The 19,655-nt window shown below is 37.0% G+C and overlaps 1 protein-coding gene across 2 annotated transcripts in view; it reads right to left on the reverse strand.

Annotated features, from left to right (window-relative positions):
• LOC122966486 (interferon-induced protein 44-like) overlaps nt 1–14,484 on the reverse strand; it is a 36,152-nt gene extending 21,668 nt beyond the window's left edge. Inside the window, exons 1-3 of one of the 2 annotated variants that reach the window (XM_044330774.1) lie at nt 14,464–14,484; nt 13,862–13,873; nt 13,670–13,700 (exon numbers count right to left, since the gene is read on the reverse strand). In XM_044330774.1, the coding sequence (XP_044186709.1) occupies nt 13,670–13,700; nt 13,862–13,871 (41 nt within the window). In that variant the 5' untranslated portion in view covers nt 13,872–13,873; nt 14,464–14,484. Of the gene's footprint in view, nt 1–13,669; nt 13,822–13,861; nt 13,874–14,463 lie in introns of those variants that run through there. The other variant, XM_044330771.1, reaches the window with a different exon arrangement.
• Between the last annotated feature and the right edge of the window lie 5,171 nt (nt 14,485–19,655).

A 19,655-nucleotide genomic window follows, 5' to 3' on the forward strand; every position in this document is an offset into this window, starting at 1 on the left:
AAACCAGATGGACAGCCCTGCAGCAGGCAGTCCTCAGACTGCAGCGGGGAGTGGCAGTGACAGCTTTGACTGTCATGCAGGCATTGGGGCTTATGGCAGCGGGCCATCCAGTTGTTCCACTGGGGCTCCTGCACATGCGCCATCTGCAAACAGTGGATCGCCAGCCTGCGCTTAGATCTCAAGAGGCACAAGCACCCCTTGGTGAATGTTCCCCCATCAGTGCTGGAGGACCTGCATTAATAGGGGTCTCCATAGCATCTCTTGGCAGGAACACCGCTGGGTCAAGTGACCTCTTACATTGCAGTGTTCACAGATGTGTCCCTGAAGGGGTGGGGATGCACCAGTCTGGGGAGAGCGATAGGTGATGTGGCCTTCAGGGGAAAAATGACACATCAACCTCCTTGAACTTCAGGTAATGCTCCTGGTTCTCCAACACTTCTTGACTCTGGTCAAGGGGAGACACGTGTTGGTGAGAACAGACAACCACACCACGGTTGCCTACATCAGTCCAATCTGCAGCCCTGTTGATAATGGCCCTGTTGGTGTGGGCCTCAGAACACCTCATGTCTCTGAGAGCCCTCCATATTCCTGGTGTGGAAAAAAGGGGCGCTGACCTCATGTCGAGAGGCAGATTTGGAACCAGTTCAGGAGAGTGGAAGTGGACCAGTTCGTCAGTTGAAACAACACTCGCTGCTCACTCTGGTTCTCCCTGACGCCACAAGACAATCCACCCTTGGGGGTGGACATGTTTGAACATGCGCCATAGCCAAGGAGGCTGATTTAGACCTTTCCCACTCTTTATCTCATTCCCCCACTGCTGGAGAGAGTGAGACAAGAGCAGATGTTGGTCATCCTGATAGCCCTAGACTGCCATTCAGCGCTGTGGTACACAGAGATGACCTAGATGTTGGCGGCCCAGCCCTGGTCCATTCCCCAATTGTGGGGGGCTCTGTCCCAGGAGGTGGCCTCGATAGGCGCGCTGCCCATGTTAGGCCAAATTCTCCAGGCTTGGGAGGGACAGGCTGCTCGGCCAACGCGCATGGCCACTAATGAGAGCTGGCCTCACAAACTTTGTGGTAAAAACACAGGCCGGTGGTTCATTGCCATGGGGGAGCTGCTGCTGAGGTGGCGACTGTGACACTCCAGTCAATGATGAAAAAGCCTAGGCTGGAAACAGCACGGCCATGCTGTGTTGTTGTCCCACTAGGAAGAGCCCGGTAGTCAGTGATGGCGGTGGTGGCAAGAGCAGCCTGTAGAGGGTAGCTGTCAGAGAAACAGTTGGAGGAAGAGGAAGTCCGGTTTATGCTCTCCCATAAGTTCAGACAACTTGCTGTCACCGAGTCATTGAAGAGAAAAGAGCTGGCCAGCCCACTCAGCATCAGAAAGTTCAAAGGATTTGAACTGAGCCTTTAGCATTTCAAATTTATCCTCCACCGGAGGGTTTTTGAGGAAGCTCACCACTCTGGTTGTTGTTGAACTCCTGAGGGCTGACACCACATTATAATATTGTGTGGCATCTGCGGTGATCTCCCAAAGCGCAAACTGCGCTTCCGTCTGGGCAAACCAGGCCAAGGCAGACAATTCCCAGAACTCAGACAGCCTTAAGGAGACTGCATTAGTTGCCATGTTCATGAAGAGATGTCTCTGGAGATGTCCAGCAGACTACACAAATACTATTTATAATGAATCGTGAAACAGCTGTTTACAGTAAGTGTCTGTGCACTGCCTTTAACTCATACCAATTAATCTCAAATAAGAAATGGTGTTTTCAGCAAATTATTGCAATATGTAATCATCAGGTGATTTCATCATTGTCAAAAATATATTGTATTTATGTCCAGTTTTTCTAAACGAAGGTGGTATGTAAAATTTGTTGCTGGTTCGTCTCAAAAATGCATTGTGCGGTGAATGTGAAGCATCTACATCATTGTTTAATTGCTCCCTCGGCCTTCAAAGGGTCGATTTCATCAAAGTCATCTTGAGTTTTCAGAGTATTGAAACGCAAACATGGTGAAAGGGAGGTGCCGTAGGGAATTGAACTTAAAATGCACCAAATGAACTGCTCTGCAAAGTATCATGGGGCCTGACCTCACACTCAATATAATGGGGAAGACAAAGCAGTTGGCTTTCTAATGTCCATGGTCCAGCAGTGGATTGCATTTAAGGAATAGAATTGAGGTGATAGGTGAATGTGATGTAAACATCCCAGTACCACTTCAAAGCAATATTCAGAGCAAGTGAATTCCACAATTCATCATGGTCCATTGTACCACAGCAGTCCACTTGTTGATGGTAACACACCTGTGAGCTTGTTTTAGGGACAACAATAATCAACAGAAACCATGAAACTGATGCCTGGCTGGATTCAATTTGAATATTATTAGGCCTTCAGTATGCCCACACATTAGAGGTGGAAATCCTGAATCACTTGGTTGATTCGAATCACTTCGTTCAGTTTAGTTCCAAGATTTGTTGTTACTGACTATGGAGTTTGTTGTATGTTTTTCCTAAACTATGCATCACCATTCAAATGTACATCAGTTCATACAAAAGTACAATAATTGAATCCATCACTGTTAATATGGCCCAAAATTCAGTGGAAAACAGTGTATTGTACAGTATATTGCACTGAATATAAAATTCAAAAAACACCCATTCAAAGCAGACAAAATGGACAGAACAGTATAAAAGAAATATCTAAAAATAACAAAAAGCACTAAATCACAATAATAAAAGTCAAGACAAATATTAAGCACACCAGAGAACAAAGTTGGCTGCCAACACTCACCAGCATCCTTCCAGCTCTCGACAAACAAGGCAACTCAATACCATAGCAGACACCTCAAAATTAGTTTACATTTTATTGGTACTGTATGTTCATCAGTTAATAATTATGTTATTATTGTGTTAATAATTAAGTTTCCCAGTGTGTGATATATATAATCTCCCATGCCTTATCATTTGTCATTACATATCAGTATTCATATCTTATCTCTGATTTTTTCCTGATAGAGGGAAACAGCCACCAAATAACTAGTCCTTAACAAAGTTACAATTGAATAAGTGATGAAATGCCTTCAGTACTCAAAATACTAGTATAGTATTTAGTAGTAAAGAAAATCAAAATAATGTTGTAGAGCATGAAATGCTTTTATGGGCTACAGATAAGGTGAGTTACCCTTCCCAATTCATGATCAGGATAGTGTAATTGGCTTGTATATGTAAATGACTTTGTGTCCTGATCCTGCCACAGAATTTCATATGTCATTGATATATGATATTAACTGACATGTGCGGCATCAAATAATAATCAGTCAGACAAAATACAGCAAAGTAAGTTTTTTAAATTGACATTAGTGATGTTTAACCGCCCAGTTTATCTAGAGTTATTAATTTACATTACTTTTATGTTAATGTAGCTTGATAGTTTGGATAGCTTGACTGCTGATGCATTCCCACTGTGTATCATTTGTCCACAATTACTGTAATTAACACCATACAGGTTAAAGTTCTGCTTCATGCTCTGTCAGAGAGAGGATGAATTGCAGGGAGAAATGGTGTTGAAAGAAAAACAAGGAGAAAGTAAAGAACTGATTCAAGAAGGAAGAAGGTGCAACTGATTCAAGATTTAATGAAAAAGTTTAAGGAGGAAAGCGAAACACATAGAAGCAGTCTAGGTGTCAGGTGAGGAGAGACATGAACAAATTCAACAGGAGGCAGAGAAAACTCTTAAAGTCTAACTTACAACTGTGTCTAGATGAATTACTGTCTGGGTAAAAAGGCACAGTCTGTTATCCAAATATAAACTAAATAACATCCCAACAAACAAAAGTCAAAGCATGAGATTGAATTTGAATACAGTACTAACACTACACAATAATTCAATTAACATGATGTTTTCTTAAGCTGTTTAAAGGTTGTTGACCTCAATAACTGTCAGTAGACTCAGCACTACAATTGACAGAAAGTTTATGTTATTATGAAACATAAAATGCTGATTCATCATTCATCTGAATGATTCATCTATAAGTCAAACTGTTGTCTTGATTTGGCTTTAAGTTTGAGCAAATTAATTCCCCATGAGTCAGTTTTGTTATTTTGTTATTGTACAAACATTAATCTATATTAAGAAGCATATAAACAGTGTGAAAATCAAGATTTGTTTTTAAGATAGAGACTGATTTGTCCATCTATCCATCCATGAGGCCTCACAGCCACAATAGACTGTCTGTAGTAAGGTTTACCCAAGCTTTCATTTACCACTACAGCCCTGGGCAGGTTGTAAGAGGAAACACAGTGAATGATTACTTTCTTTCTTTTTAAATGGGTTTTAATGTTTCCTTTATAGTTTCAGCTCTATGGTTTATATATATATTATGACATACAGGGGCTCTATTTGGGTGACCACTGTCTACTGGCAGTGGGGACACACAGTTTGTCCTGGGATGTTGTACAATGAAGTTGTTACAACCACGTGAGTCACTGAAAATGAGAAATGCACAACATGTAAATTCTTCATATTAATTTATCAGCTGGAAATGAGTGTATATAGTGCCCCCTTCCTGCATCAATTTCTCACTGCAGTATTTGATCATCTATTAGATTAAAAACACATTTTAGAACATAACATTGGCCAGACAGGCTGGCAGTGATGTTCACAAGATTGTGCACCGTAACATCAGATTGACATCTTCTATATTTGAAATGTGGAGGATTATTAAATGATGTAAAACAACTGAATGTACAGTAATTGTTGAAAGATAAATGCTGACCTCTTGTGGATATGTACAGACATGCTCAGACACAAATATGCAGACCAAAACTACTCAGCTATTTAGAGTATGCATAATTTGGACAATATTAAATCATTCCCATCTCTAACAGTGCATTGTAGGAAAAAGAATTTTGGTGTGCAGTTACATCCGATTCACATTTACACAAAATTTATGTGTATGTGTAACTGTAGTGGCCAGCCTGTCAGCCAGTAGGACATTCCTTCTGTTACTGCAGACTGTGCGTTTGTGAGCTGTCATTACCAGAGGATCAAGGGCTAAATGTACTGACTGCACTGACTTAGAAAGACCAGCAGAGGCTGACATTTGTACAACAGTAATTTAGGAGCATTGTACACAAAGACTTACGGAATTATTTTCAAGCCTGATGACAGAAAAAGCTAAAAACTTAATCATAACTTCATTTCTGAAAGGTATTATGCAGAATTATGCCAAGACAGTTGATAGCTGTTCTTGACTCATATGAGGCAACTTTACTCTGAGGCTTAAATTTAGTTTCATACATTTAATATTCATTGACAAACATCTCCAATTACACTCTGCTACATTCTCTGACGGACAGAAATAAAATCATTCGTACAAATTTAGTTTTGGGATTTTCTTGAAAGTGTAATTGCGTTACAACTGCATCGCAAAATATTTGTAAAAACCACAAGACTGTTTCAAAAATATAGCAAAGAGCAGAAGAAGCTCTGTCATGTGGAGTAGCAGGAATGGACCCAAATGCAGAGACCGACATGCAGAGTTGACGAAAACCTTCTTTATTCTTGCAATGGTCAGGACAGAACAGGGCAAAACAGAACCAAACAGAACAAATGATCCAACAAGGCCCAGCTGAAAACCAGACCTTAAATACAAACTAAACTAATCAGACAACTAGGAACAGGTGACAAGACACAGGGGCAGACTGGGAGCTGATAGGCTGAGAAGACACTGAGAGCAGGGCAGGGCTAATAAGGACAAATGCACGGCAGGTGTAAGGAGGAGTACATGAACACAGGAGGAGTGAAGGAACACACAAGGGAAACACAGAGTAACAGAAAACCAAAACCCAGAAAACACAATAATCTAAATCACAACCCAGCATAAATCAAACCATCCCAGAATTACATAAACTTAAGTACACAACACTACAAGCTAACTAATAATGCAGTCCTCTAAACCCTCCACCAAAATCTTAACAAGCAAAACCATATGACTAGAAGGACTTGACAACAGAAGTGTAACACAGGAAACCCCAAGGAACACAAAAACACAGAGTCCAAAGAACAAACAGAAAGTCCAGGCAGGATGTGACAAGCCCTTCCTGAATACAATGGATTGTTTTACAAGATGGTCTATTGTATGAACTAGAAGGGATTGCATAAAAGAAAACTACTGACAAAGTTCATCATTTTTGTTTTTTATTGCAGCTTTACCTTAAAACTAATGCACCTTTTGTTCACTCTTTGTAATTAATATATAATACACTTGTAATGACTACATTAAATTGCAACGCAAATACCAACTTACTGTATGTTGAATTACTTTTTATAAGTGCAATTAAATACAACTTGATTAAAATTCACTTTAAGTTCATTCAAATTGTGTAGTACCACAATGAATTCAAAGTACACTACTATTGTATTTATTTACATCATACTTAGTAAAACAGATATTTGTATTACACACACTGGTATTGTCTCTCAAGAGTATTTAAAGAAAGCTATGTAAAATTGTATTAAATACATTTTCACATGTATTCTATAAAGCCCACTTCAGAATACTGCATCCCACTGTATTTAAAGCATACTTTTATGTAAAATGATTTAAGTGTGCTTAAAAGAACTTTACTTGTTTTACAGTTTTTACAGTATAAAGGTACTGCATATGAATGTACATATAAGAGTATTTAAATACAGCTAGATTAAAGTACACTTTAAGACATTGCATGAAAACATAAAGTAAATACACTTTTAATTTTAAATTTAAATTTAATACAAAAAAGCAATAATGTGCTTTAAATGCACTTATTTAAAGTATACTTAAGTGTAATTTTTATTTTTACTAGGGAAAAGTTGAGGACAAGTCAACTCTGGTCACAATGGAAGGCCTGTGGGTGTGTGCCTGATATGAGCACAAACACAACTTTTTTCTTGTTTTATTGTTTTTTTATTGTTGAAGCCAGACCATTGTCCTTGTTTTAGCCTTCCTCCAGTACAAACTGTACTTCCGTCAGCCCCTGGCAGGGAATATCACCACCTGCTGGTGTAGCTAGTAACCACACATCACATTTGTGGATTTTTTCTACAGATCAACAGGAGGGAAGTAAAAAATGTCATGTGGCCCATAAACTGACAGGAAGCATTCCACAAATATGCAAAACCCATTTCACATGTACAAATGGACCCACAAATGTGTAAATATGACTTTACATGTATTTTTGTGGTGAAACCATTTACATTTGTAAAACCTATATCATGTTTTTTTGTGAAATTAAAATACATGTTTACAGAATATGCATATTTCCAAATCACTCTGTATTTTTGTGGATATGACTTTACACAACACAAATAAAAAAGTACATGTTTGTGGATAGTGAAATATTTGTGGATCATGGTACACATTTGTGGATTCTCCTCTGTGAGTGACAACTATTAGAGTCCAATAAAAACTTCCATACTCTCTATTAATCAATCAATCATCAAACCAGGTTTTACATCAAACAGTGCTCAGAAACATGTTCTTAGTCCCACAGATCAGTGCTGCATCAAACCAAAGGCAAATGGAGTATTAATGAACTAACAGATTATTCAACAGTACAGTGCCACACAACTGAAACTTACACCAAAAGCTAGGGGCAAAGGGTTCTATGCAAAAATCGTCCATCTACTGTCTAGTTCATTCCTGTTGCGGCCTTATCTTAATCAATCAAAATATGAACGTGAACATGACCAGTTACTTACCACGATTGACATTTTCTGCCTCACAATAATATGGTGCTTTTCAATAATTGTTTGGCATACCCTCATTTATCACTCCCTGAACACTTAGCACCATATATATTCTATATTATATATTGTCCGCAGTCCAGGAGTTGATTGCACTTCCTTAAATTTAACTACAGCACTATCAGATATACATCTAGAGAAGACATTTTTGTGTTTTATGGCGTATAGTCCAGTAATAGGAATTCAAAAGTTATTAAGTAATGGTCTGATAAAATAGGATTTTGTGGAAAAACTATTAAATGTTCAATTTCGATGCTATATTTCAGAACAAGGTCAAGGGTGTGGTTAAGACAGTGAGTAGGTTTATTTACACTCTGAGAGAAGCAATTGAGTCTGATAATGAGATAAACGCAGTGCTAAGACTCATTGATCAACATCCACATGAATATTAAAGTCACCTAATATAATTACTTAGGAGAACGGGCCAAGAGGACGGTACACTATAATCAGCCAGGTTTCAGTAAGACAAAATAAATCAATATGATAATCTGATATAAAATTATTTTTTAATATGGCTTTACAGACAGAGATCTAATGTTTAAGAGTCCACATTTAATCATGTTGTATTTTGTTGTATTATTGCAGTTCTGGTGTAAGGCTGCATCACCTAGTTGTATCTTGTGTCAAAACCTTAAGACATGATGTTGTCTACTCTTCAGTGGAAATATCCTTATGAATCCAACTTCCAAGCTGAGATTTTGGCAGAACCAGATGTTAAACCTCTGTCTTTGCGGTTTTTGTTCTTGTTGTTGTTTTTGTTTTGTTTTTTTCAAATATGAAAGAGAGGGCCTTTCCAATGATTTATTTTGTGCAGAATAAATAAAGCTCATTATTTGCAAATATTTAAAGAAGTGTTTTGGAATGGTATAGCCTAATTTGCTGTGATTTACTCAAAGCTCATAAATGCATAGTCTCTGTATAGATCTCTTCTTGTTTTTTTTTTACCATGAAGGTTACATCTAATGTTCCCACTTTGAATGAAATATTGCCTCAAATTGATCTAAAACAAGATAGCACATTACTTACTGTATATTCATGTTCATACCATTTATTTATTATGTTAATCACATTGGGTTGGCTGTGTTTTGGCTCTGTTAAGGTATATTTAGGCACAGCCAAGAACAGATATACTGTAAGTGCAATAGTAACTGAGCACAATGTGATTAAGGATTCCTCCATGAAAAATCAATATAACATTATAGTTCTCAACTATGCTAACCAATAGTCCAGCTGGAGATTCGTAATATAGTGAGATGACGTCTGTGATGCCTTTTATTCCATAAAAAATGCTTAAATATTCTGTTTGGGGACTAAAGGGAATACTTTGAAATAAATATAAAAAATTATATTCATTTTTAATCTATTTAAGCTGCCAATTAGAGAGATGGGTAAAGACATCCTTAGATTTCAGCACTGATTCAATTTCAGAGTTCAATGCTGTCATTTCATCTAACTGAGGAGCAATTTTGATACCCAGATAAGTTCAATTCTCAGAAGTCTGAAGATTTTAACTCTCTTTTTCATTCATTAACATAATTGATGAATTTGAGGAAATACTGAGATAGTTTTCCAAACAAATCAGTAATATTTAATTAAATTTGCATTGAAATATCACATTTTTCTTAAAAAAACAAGATAGCAAAAGGAGCTATTTTATGTTTTTACTTACAATTTTAATTTTGATTCCACTCATTTGTTGCCATCTATGCTGTTTATTTATTTTGCTATGATACATGGAAAATGGAAATGTATTTTGATCAAAAAAGTTTGACTACTCATTAAGTGTTCATGAATTTATTTAAGGGTAATTGTGGTGGAAATTCACCTTTCAATAAACAGATTTTACAGACAAATTCAGAGTTGAGTGTTTTATTGTGATCACACAGCACACTTGCATGTGGGTTCACTCTGAAGGAGTGAAAACCTCATACTAAGGATACATGATACATTTATAACGTCTCTCAGCCTTGTAAATGATATTGATATATATGATATGATACTATATGATATATGATATGATACTGACAAATTTCAGACATCTGCTAGTACCTTCAGATAGAACAAAACATTCCCTTATCTGTGTCTAACAAGCAACAATCACGTCCATAAAGTGAGTAGCTTACACTGCGCCCTTGAACAAAAAGCAAAACATAATAACAGCATATCATTGCTACAAAGGTTATTAGTCAAGCACAAAAACAGTTTATACTAGTTAAACATTTTTTTCCATTACAGCTATAATATTTATTTAAGAAAACAAAAGTTTATTTTGTTCTTATATGTAAAACCCCAGCAAATATCTACATGGAAATTATTATATTTAGATTATATTTGCATTCTACAAACTTACCGAGCTTTCACACAAGATATATGTAGAAACCGATGACACTTTTGAATTCAAATAATAACACTTCATTACAGCGTTACTGTTTCACCCTTTAAAATCCTCTCTGATCTCTGAGTCTGATCTTTGTCTTTTAAAACTAATAATACAACAAAATGAAAACAGCAAGAAAAAAAACAGTCATCCAGGTTTCAGTTACAACAGAATGATTTGTGGCTTGTTCATATTCAACAAGGTAAAATAGAACAGGCTAAATGACAAATTTCCAAACTCCCTTAAGAATCATGTAATGTAAAACTATCATAATAGATGCCATATACACTATATCCATTCTAGATGAAAATTGCCACAAGGTGTGTAAAATACTTGCTCAAAAGATGATCTACAATGCGAAAGGTATATTTCTAGATGAAGTTGTGCCATTTTTTTGATGCTGCAATCAAACAGGTTTTGTTCAGTTTTTCTCCAGGTTGTCCAGGAAGTCCTCTCCATAGTTTATTATCTGTCTCAGTGTGTTCAGTATCATTGTGTCAATGTCATCATTTGTGAAGATTTCTGAACTGTAGTTCTTCACAAGAAAGATGCAGCTCAGTGGAAGGCCCACCAACTGGCTGAACATGTCAACCTAAGTTTTAAAGAAATAGTATTTCAGTTCACAATTAATTAAACTGTGCTGATAAAAACATAATGAAATATAAATTTATAATATATTTCCAAACACTTACAACCAAGAAATTAAAAAAAGAAAGTTACCTGTTCCTTCAGATACTTGTTTTTATAGACATTTTGTACATTTGTTTTAGCCATAGGACAGGCTTCATCAATTTTTGGTAGAATTGCCAATTGGGGAATCCCTGTTGAGACAGAAAATGTGTCAGTATTTTAAACTCTATTTTTTGCATGTTATTTAGTTTTATATGAACTGGGGCACCATGACTGCAAACAAAGTGATAAGCATCTTGATGCCTGGTCCTACCCAAGTCAGAGGCTGCCCGTCGTACATCCCTCATTTTCTTCACAACCTTATCATCCATTAAAGATACTTTACCAGCATCAACAACAAAAACCAGAATGTGAACTTTGTCATCTAGTGTGGGGCATGGGTTGTAACCTTTATCACCCTCAGACAATGGGGATGCAGAATCAAACTGGAAATCAATTTAAAATTAATCCATTAAATGTGCAATTAAAATATATGTTTTCTTTTCTGTGAAAAAAACAGAACAGTTAAAATAAATTACTTGAACATTGTCAAAGATTAAAAAATTGTACCATGTAGTTTTCTCTCACATGTCCTTTCATGGCCAGTTTGATGTCTTCCACATGGACTCCATGGTTATTTCTTTCCTCAAGGCCCATGGTGTCATTGAAAACAAAGGGACAAGAACTGGCTGAGTTTTCAGTCTTGATTTTGTGAGTTTTGTACTGTAAAAAATGAAGGTACAGTCATTTTCAAGCTCTCATATGAGTTCTCATATTGTAATTCCTACAGTAAAAAGCAGTTATTTAGATATTTACTCACACAATCTACATCTGTTGACCTTCAATCAAAAGGTCAAAATACTTTCAACCATAAAAGGAATGATTTCTTAGGAGCATAAGTATTCTTCTGCTCTGCTGTATTATTTGTGAATGTTCTCCATTTTGCATATTTGATGTGACTTTCCACATACTGAATGTTTTAGTTGTTACAGTCGATTATTACAATTATTACTGCACTTTTTGTCTTCTTTTTTTTGTCTTTCTCCCCTGTCTGTCTCTCATAATCTGTTGACTCAAATCTTATTTTTTTAGCTGACGCTGAATATCACTCTTTACCTCCAGTTTTGCATATCTATAATGTTAATATTTGTTCTTCACAGACAAAGAAGTCTGAAAAAAAGTTTTAAAAATTGTGAAAAGGGAACTACAATCATTTAAGATTATATTGCCTTACACAACTTGTAATTCACGTAATGGCAGTAATAACATCTGGTGGTTTGATCAGTGTACTGTTGTAATCTACAGATCAGCCACTTAGATGTTTTATGTTGTACGAAATACATAAAGACTGATAACTTTGCTTATAAGTAACACAATCAAAAGACATACTTCAGTGGTGAAGCTGCTCCCAGAGGTTGCATCTGTGAAAGCTCTGTTACAGTTAATTCTGCCTTGTAAACAGCTAATGACAGAGTTGATGAAACTGGACTTGCCAGCACCAACTGGTCCATGAAGCAGAATTCTGAGATGTTTGACCTTTTTCTTTTTTGGCTGATAATTTTCCACAAAGCTCAGATCATCAGTTTTGTTCCTTTTTAATAGAGAAAAATATCAGATTAGACTAGATTAAAATATTAAATACATACATGTTTACTAACTCTCTTGCTAAACTAAAGTATCATTATACAGTATTTTACTCTCACAGCAAATTATTGTGTGTGATTATTCTTAGTGGTGTTTGGTGTCTTATTTGTTTTTTCATTCACTTTCTGAGTGCTGGAGCTCTTGGGCTTTATGTTTATTTTAGAACAAGAAGAATAACATCATAACACATGGGTTCGAATAGTTATTATAACTGTTGTCACCACCATTTATCCACCATTATGTGAGAGAATAAGTATCAAAATCCTTTACTAATACCTTATAATACCTAATACCTTATAAATGGAATATAATATTATGGTTATATGGTATGGGTATAAGTATGTTTTAGTGTATAGTCACCTGGAAATAAGAATTGTTGTGTTTTCGTTACCTTGGGATGAGCCCTTCATATCTACATAGGGAGCGGATCCTCTTCTACAGAGCCTGCCATGTTGCAGCATCATGTTTCTACAGTAGCCCAGAATGGACAAACCAAACACTGGCTCTAGAGAGGGCCTTTCATGTTTAGCATAGGCTCTCCTACTCACTTGGAAGAGGGGGGGGGGGCATTCAGTTGGTTGCAACCTCACCACTAGATGCCACTAATTATTACACACTGGTCTTTTAAGGAAAAGTAAACCGTGATTGCAGTAACACTCACCGGTCCCTGTCAGGGCATTATGTTATTGTTGCTTAAGTAAGGATATTGGAGATAATAAATGAAAATTATACAAATAGTGACAATCAGAGATCGCACATTTGGGGAATTTTCTTTGGTACCATCAGATAAGTTTAAGGATAACACTTTCCTCTACAGGCACACTAAATGTTCTACAACATTTAAGATAACGTCAAAAAGTACTAATTGTGTCAGCCAATAAACTATCTAAAATGTTTAAATGTGTTAGGTTAAGTGTGTTTTGGCTGCTCCTCTCAAAGTTTGCTTCTGTAAATGCTGAGTAACTTCATTAGGACAAGTCAATAGACTATTTTCACAGCAGACATTCTGACTTGTCAAAGCAGGAAAAGTCGAAAGTGCAGGCTTAATCAATAACATTAATGATGGTTCTATTCCATTACTTGTCCCAGGAAGCCATGCCAGTGAGTGAGCATGCACAATAGAGCCCTGGACAAGTCAAAATGTCTGCTGAAAAGCAAAAGATATGTAAGGTTTCAGCATTGTGTAAAGAACACACTCTGGAATCTCCCTCCATGGCTTACTTGAACCTGCAGATATATAGTTTACATAAGACATAAGCCATATTTTAAACCACTTCATCAACAATGTTTTCTGTGAATGTTACCATAATTAAGTTTTTAACAATGTTATGCAATGTTTTGAAAATGTTACCATGAGAAGGTGAGGGTGTTAGCAGGTCAAAACTTACCTCCTCCCATAGCTGTAAAGTAAGACATTAACATGTGAATGTAGAACTTTACCCTAATATCTGAGACAAGTCATTGCCTAAAACCAAATAACATGGAGACTAATAACTAGTAGTAAAGATAATAAATATATTCAAAGAATATCACATTTAAAGTTCACAATGAAAGTGACTTTTTTAATCTTTCTGTATCAGTGGCAAATTGACTCAATACAGTATAATGAGTTTTGGCATGTTAAGTTAACATAGACATCCAACATTAGTATAAAAAGAATATAAATGACAGAAAATCTCAAAAAGCATAATATGTCCCCTTCAAAGTTAAAGTCATATATCAGCAAAATAGACAATAGTTCATCGTTTTAAAAATTTAAATTTAAAAATCAGTAGTTCATCAATACATTTACCTCGTTAAGAGGAGGATAATGCTAACACTGTAATTGTAACTAAACTGTACTGAGATGATTAACAAAAACTATAACAGCATAAAAGCTACTTGATCCTCTAATTAAACTTGAAAATTAACAAATGGTTTCTTAGTTTCACAATCAAACTAGTTCATGTTACTAAGAAAGCTGAAGACAGATATAATAGGAGAACCTGACCTCTACAGATGTGTCTCTGGAACAAAGTGACTCTTCAAGTGCTGATCAAAACTGAAAATGTCCTTCTACGTATCCTCCCCCTAAAGCCTTTCTCTCAGTTTTCAGCTAAGCAACGAGACCATGATAATATCTTCAACAAGGTGCACTTCTCAGACTTTCAATTACAATTTTTTAAGGAGCCTGAAATGTAAACAGAAAAAAATGAAACACAGGCACACAAATCTTATTGCTGTCTGCCACAACACAGTACAAAGTCCTGTCATCTACAGAAGGTGTCAGGTGACTGCAGTTCTTGGGTGTATCAGAGGTGGACAGACGTCAGAGTACAGAGACCTTTGGACCAACTTGGTGGAGTGGTGCAGGAGGAACAAACGTACTTCTGAATGTGGCCAATACCACTGACATGGTGTTGGATTTCAGAAAAACTGCAATAAACTTCATCTCCATTCAGGGAGAAGAGACTGTGGTTGTAAAAGTATGGAAATGACGGCACAGACATCAGTAACATTTCTGAGGAGGCTGAAGTCATTCAATGTGTTGCTGTTGCGAGTGCAATATTTGCTGCTATCTGTCGGATGGCAGCATCAGAGGTGTCATTATATTTTCCAGAACAAAGTCTGAAATGATTGTATCATTATACAGTTTTCAGTTATTAAACTCAGACATATTTACAGTAGCTATCAATCGATCAGTCATCAAACCAGGTTTTACATCAAACAGTGCTGAGAAACATGGTCTTATTCCCACAGATCAGAGCTGCGTCAAACCAGAGAAAATTATTATTGTATTTAAATTAGTATTGATGAACTGACAGAGTATTCAATAGTACAGTGCCACACAACTGAAACTTATACCAAACGAAAAGGGAAAGGGTTCTATGTAAAAATCAGCCTGCCTCACGATTATATGGTGCTTTTCAATAATTGTTTTGCATACCCTCCTTTATCTCTCCCTCAACATTTAGCACCATATACATTATGTGTTGAAAATACTTGAACTAATTTGCAGACTACGCAAATACTATTCATAGTGAATCGTTAAACAGCTGTTTACAGTAAGTGTCTGTGCACTGCTTTTAACTCATACTAATTAATGTCAAATAAGAAATGATGTTTTCAGCAAATTATTGCAATATATAATAATCACGTGAGTTCATCACTGTAAAAAATATATTGTATTTATGTCCAGTTTTCTGAACGAAGTTGGAGTGTAAAATTTGTTGGTGGTTCTCTCAAACCTGCATTGTGTGTTTAATGTGATGCATCTACATCATTGTTCAATCACTCGACCTTTGAAGGGTCGATCACATAGAAGTCAACTTGAGTTTTCAGAGTATTGTAATGGTGACATGGTGAAAGGGATTCTCCAGAGGGTAGGTGCCGTGAACTTAAAACGCACTATATGAGCTGCTCTACAAGTCAAAATGGGGCCTGACCTCACACTCACTATAATGGGGAAGACAAAGCAGTCTAATGTCCATGGTCCAGCAGTGGATTGCATTCAAGCATCAGAGCAAGTGTAGCTATCCCACAATTCATCATGGTCCATTTTACCACAGCTGTCCACTTGTTGACGGTAACACATCTGTGAGCTTGTTTTAGGAACGGCAATAATCGACAGAAACGATGACATTGATGCCATGCTGGATTCAACTTGAATATTATTAGGCCTACAGTGTGCCCACACACTAGAGGTGGAAATCCTGAATCACTAGGTTGATTTGAATCACTTCCTCCAGTTTCATTCCCAGATTTGTTGTCACTCACTGTGGAATTTGTTGTATGTTTTTCCTAAACCAAGCAGTCACATCACCATATATTGTACTGCCACAAAATGTCAAATATCATTGATATATGACATTAACTGACATGTGCAGCATCAAATAATAATCTGTCAGACAAAATAAAACAAAGTAGCTGGAAAAACCCTTCAGTGGAGTTAAAATTTTTTTAATTGACATTAGTGATGTTTAACCGTCCAGTTTATCTGCAGTTGCTAATTTACATTACTTTAATGTTAATGTAGCTTGATAGTTTGGATAGCTTGACTGCTGATATATTCCCATTGTGTGTCATTTGTCCACAAGTACTGTAATTAACACCATACAAGTGAAAGTTCTGCTTCATGACTTTAAAAGGAAGGCTTTTTACATTTTCAGAGTGAGTGAAGGAATTAGGAGAGATGAGACAGAAGAAAGAGAAAGTTAAGAACTGATTCAAGAAGGAAGAAGGTGCAACTGATTCAAGATTTATAGAAAAAGTTTAAGGTGGAAAGAGAAACACCTGTATCTAGATGAATTACTGTTCTGGTAAATATTTATAAAGGCACAGCCTGTTATCCAAATATCAACTAAAGGACATCCCAAAAAACAAAAGTCAAAGCATGATTTACAGATCTTTGAATGCAGTACTAACACTACATAACAACTCAATTAACATGATGTTTTCGTGATGTTTTAGGTGTGCAGTTACATCCCATTCAATCAATCAATCAATTTTTGTTTATATAGCGCGAAATCACAACAAAAGTCATCTCAGGGCACTTTTCACACAGAGCAGGTCAAGACTGTACTCTTTAATTTACAGAGACCCAATAATTCCCCCATGAGCAAGCACTTGGCGACAGCGGTAAGGAAAAACTCCCCTTTAACGGGTAGAAACCTCAAGCAGAACCTGGCTCTTGGTGGGCGGCCATCTGCTTTGACCGGTTGGGTTGAGAGAGAGAAAGAAAGAGGGAAGGGGGGGGAAACTCCGGGGAAGAAGTAAAGTTAGTGACATGCATTGATGTTACATGAATGCATACAGATGGAGAGGAGGAGGAGGAGACAGGAGCTCAGTGCATCATGGGAAGTCCCCCAGCAGTCTAGGCCTATAGCAGCATAACTAAGGGCTGATCCAAGGTGAGCCTGGTCGGCCCAAACTATAAGCTTTATCAAAAAGGAAAGTTTTAAGCCTACTCTTAAACATAGAGAGGGTGTCTGCACCCTGGACCAAATCTGGAAGATGGTTCCACAGGAGAGGAGCCTGATAGCTGAAGGCTCTGCCTCCAATTCTACTTTTAAAGACTGTAGGGACCACCAGTAAGCCTGCATACTGGGAGCGCAGTGTTCTAGTGGGATAATACGGTACTATGAGCTCTTCAAGATATGATGGTGCCTGACCATTAAGGGCTTTGTAAGTTAGGAGAAGGATTTTAAATTCTATTCTAGATTTTACAGGAAGCCAATGTAGCTAAGCTAAAATGGGAGAAATGTGGTCTCTTTTTCTAGTTTTAGTCAGTATATGTGCAGCTGCATTCTGGACCAGCTGGAGAGTCTTTAGAGACTTGTTAGGGCAGCCTGATAATAAGGAATTGCAATAATCCAGCCTAGAAGTAACAAATGCGTAGACTAGTTTTTCTGCATCTTTTTGGGACAGGATGTGCCTGATTTTTGCGATATTACGTAAGTGAAAAAAGACAGTCCTTGAGATTTGATTTATGTGGGAGTTAAAGGACATATCCTAATCAAAGATAACTCCCAGATTCCTTACAGTGGTGCTGGAGGCCAGGGTAATGCCATCCAGAGCAACTATATCATTAGATAATGTGTTTCTAAGGTGTTTAGGGCCAAGCACAATAACTTTTGTTAGTTTTATCTGAGTTTAGTAGTAGAAAATTGCAGCTCATCCAGGTCTTTATGTCCTTAAGGCATGCTTGGAGTTTGTTTAACTGATTGGTTTCATCAGGCTTCATTGATAAATATAACTGGGTATCCTCTCGTCCTGAGAAGTTTGTAATCCCAAGTCGAACTTGCGAAGTCCAAACTAGCAAATACACAAGTCCGAACTTGGTGCACTTGGTTTTGAGAAAGGTCCAGTGAGATACACACACGGGGGACAGACAAGACAAGAGACAACAGTCGGAGAAATAAGCGAGTCACAGAAAAGTAAATTCACATGGCGTGATTTAAAAAGAAAAAAGAAGACAGTGATAACAAAGCTTTTAATCAAGAATGGACAGACTCTTGCACATACATTCTTCCCACAGGCAGTTCATAACCAGTATGTCTCATATATTCTAAACATAGTGATTATTAAAAGCAGAGATATGACACGCCGCTACAAGACAAAGCACAAATCTTTTGAGCAAACATACCCACTCAAATCCGAACTGAAGGCACAGAAAACAATCTAAGAGCCTAAAATGATCAATCCACTTTATTTTAAGATGTACATTTTTCAAAAGATCTGTTATGTATTTTATTTTTAAATGCAGCCCTTATTTTATAATTTAGATTTCCTAGCTATAAACCTGCAAACTATACACTGTATATAGTTAATAGTTTTATTTCATAGATGAAATAAGTCATAAAATAAGTCATAGTCGGCTACAGGCAAAGTAAAGAGGGCCCCCAAAGAAAATCTTGTCTAGGGCCCCCCTGTTGTCTAGAGCTGGACCTGCTAATTTTGTTTAACCTTGTTTGTAGTTCCTTTTATGTCCTTAATTCAGTGGAGCTGAGTGCCAGTCTACTGGGGAGGATAGTCACCCTGGGTGAGGTCCCTTCACTGTTTGCTGTGGTTAAAGACACTGGGACACACAAATGGTTCACATGTTTGCTGTGTGCGTGTGTTTAGGTTGCTGTAACTGCACTTGTGGTGAGTATGTGGTAGCACCCCTCAACACAGCCTGCCACCCCATTTAGCAGTCTCAGCCCATTCTAGTTTTGCTTGTCTTATTTCTTTAAAATACCAGTAGTACACTTAGACTTATAATGGTAAAAGATTTTTATTTTATTTTAAAATAGTTTTGTAATAAAAGAATACTTTTACCACTTCTTAACTCTATCTTGTGTTTTACCACTAACTCCTTTGTCTGTCCAGCAACATTTTCCAGTTTCCTCATTTGATTGAATAAAAAAATATGTTTGAACCATGTCTCTGTCCCCTCAGTGAACGAGTCTATGTGCCTTGATTAATTATGAACTCGAGGTTATTGATATTTGGTAATACCCATTTCCCAGTCATACATATTTCCTGGGGTGAAATTCCCCAGATGGCATAGTTGGCCTTCTGTCTCATTCACCTATCAAAGTTCTCTCCCCCTCTCTCCTCCACACCAGCAAAAAACATTCATTTCAGATGCCAGATCCAAAAAGGAAGCACAAACAGCAAGAAAATTTACCAGCAATCTTTCAGATGTTCCCTGATCACCAG

The sequence above is a fragment of the Thunnus albacares genome, chromosome 17 (assembly GCF_914725855.1).
Source record: "Thunnus albacares chromosome 17, fThuAlb1.1, whole genome shotgun sequence".
In the NCBI taxonomy this organism is placed as follows: Eukaryota; Metazoa; Chordata; class Actinopteri; order Scombriformes; family Scombridae; genus Thunnus; species Thunnus albacares.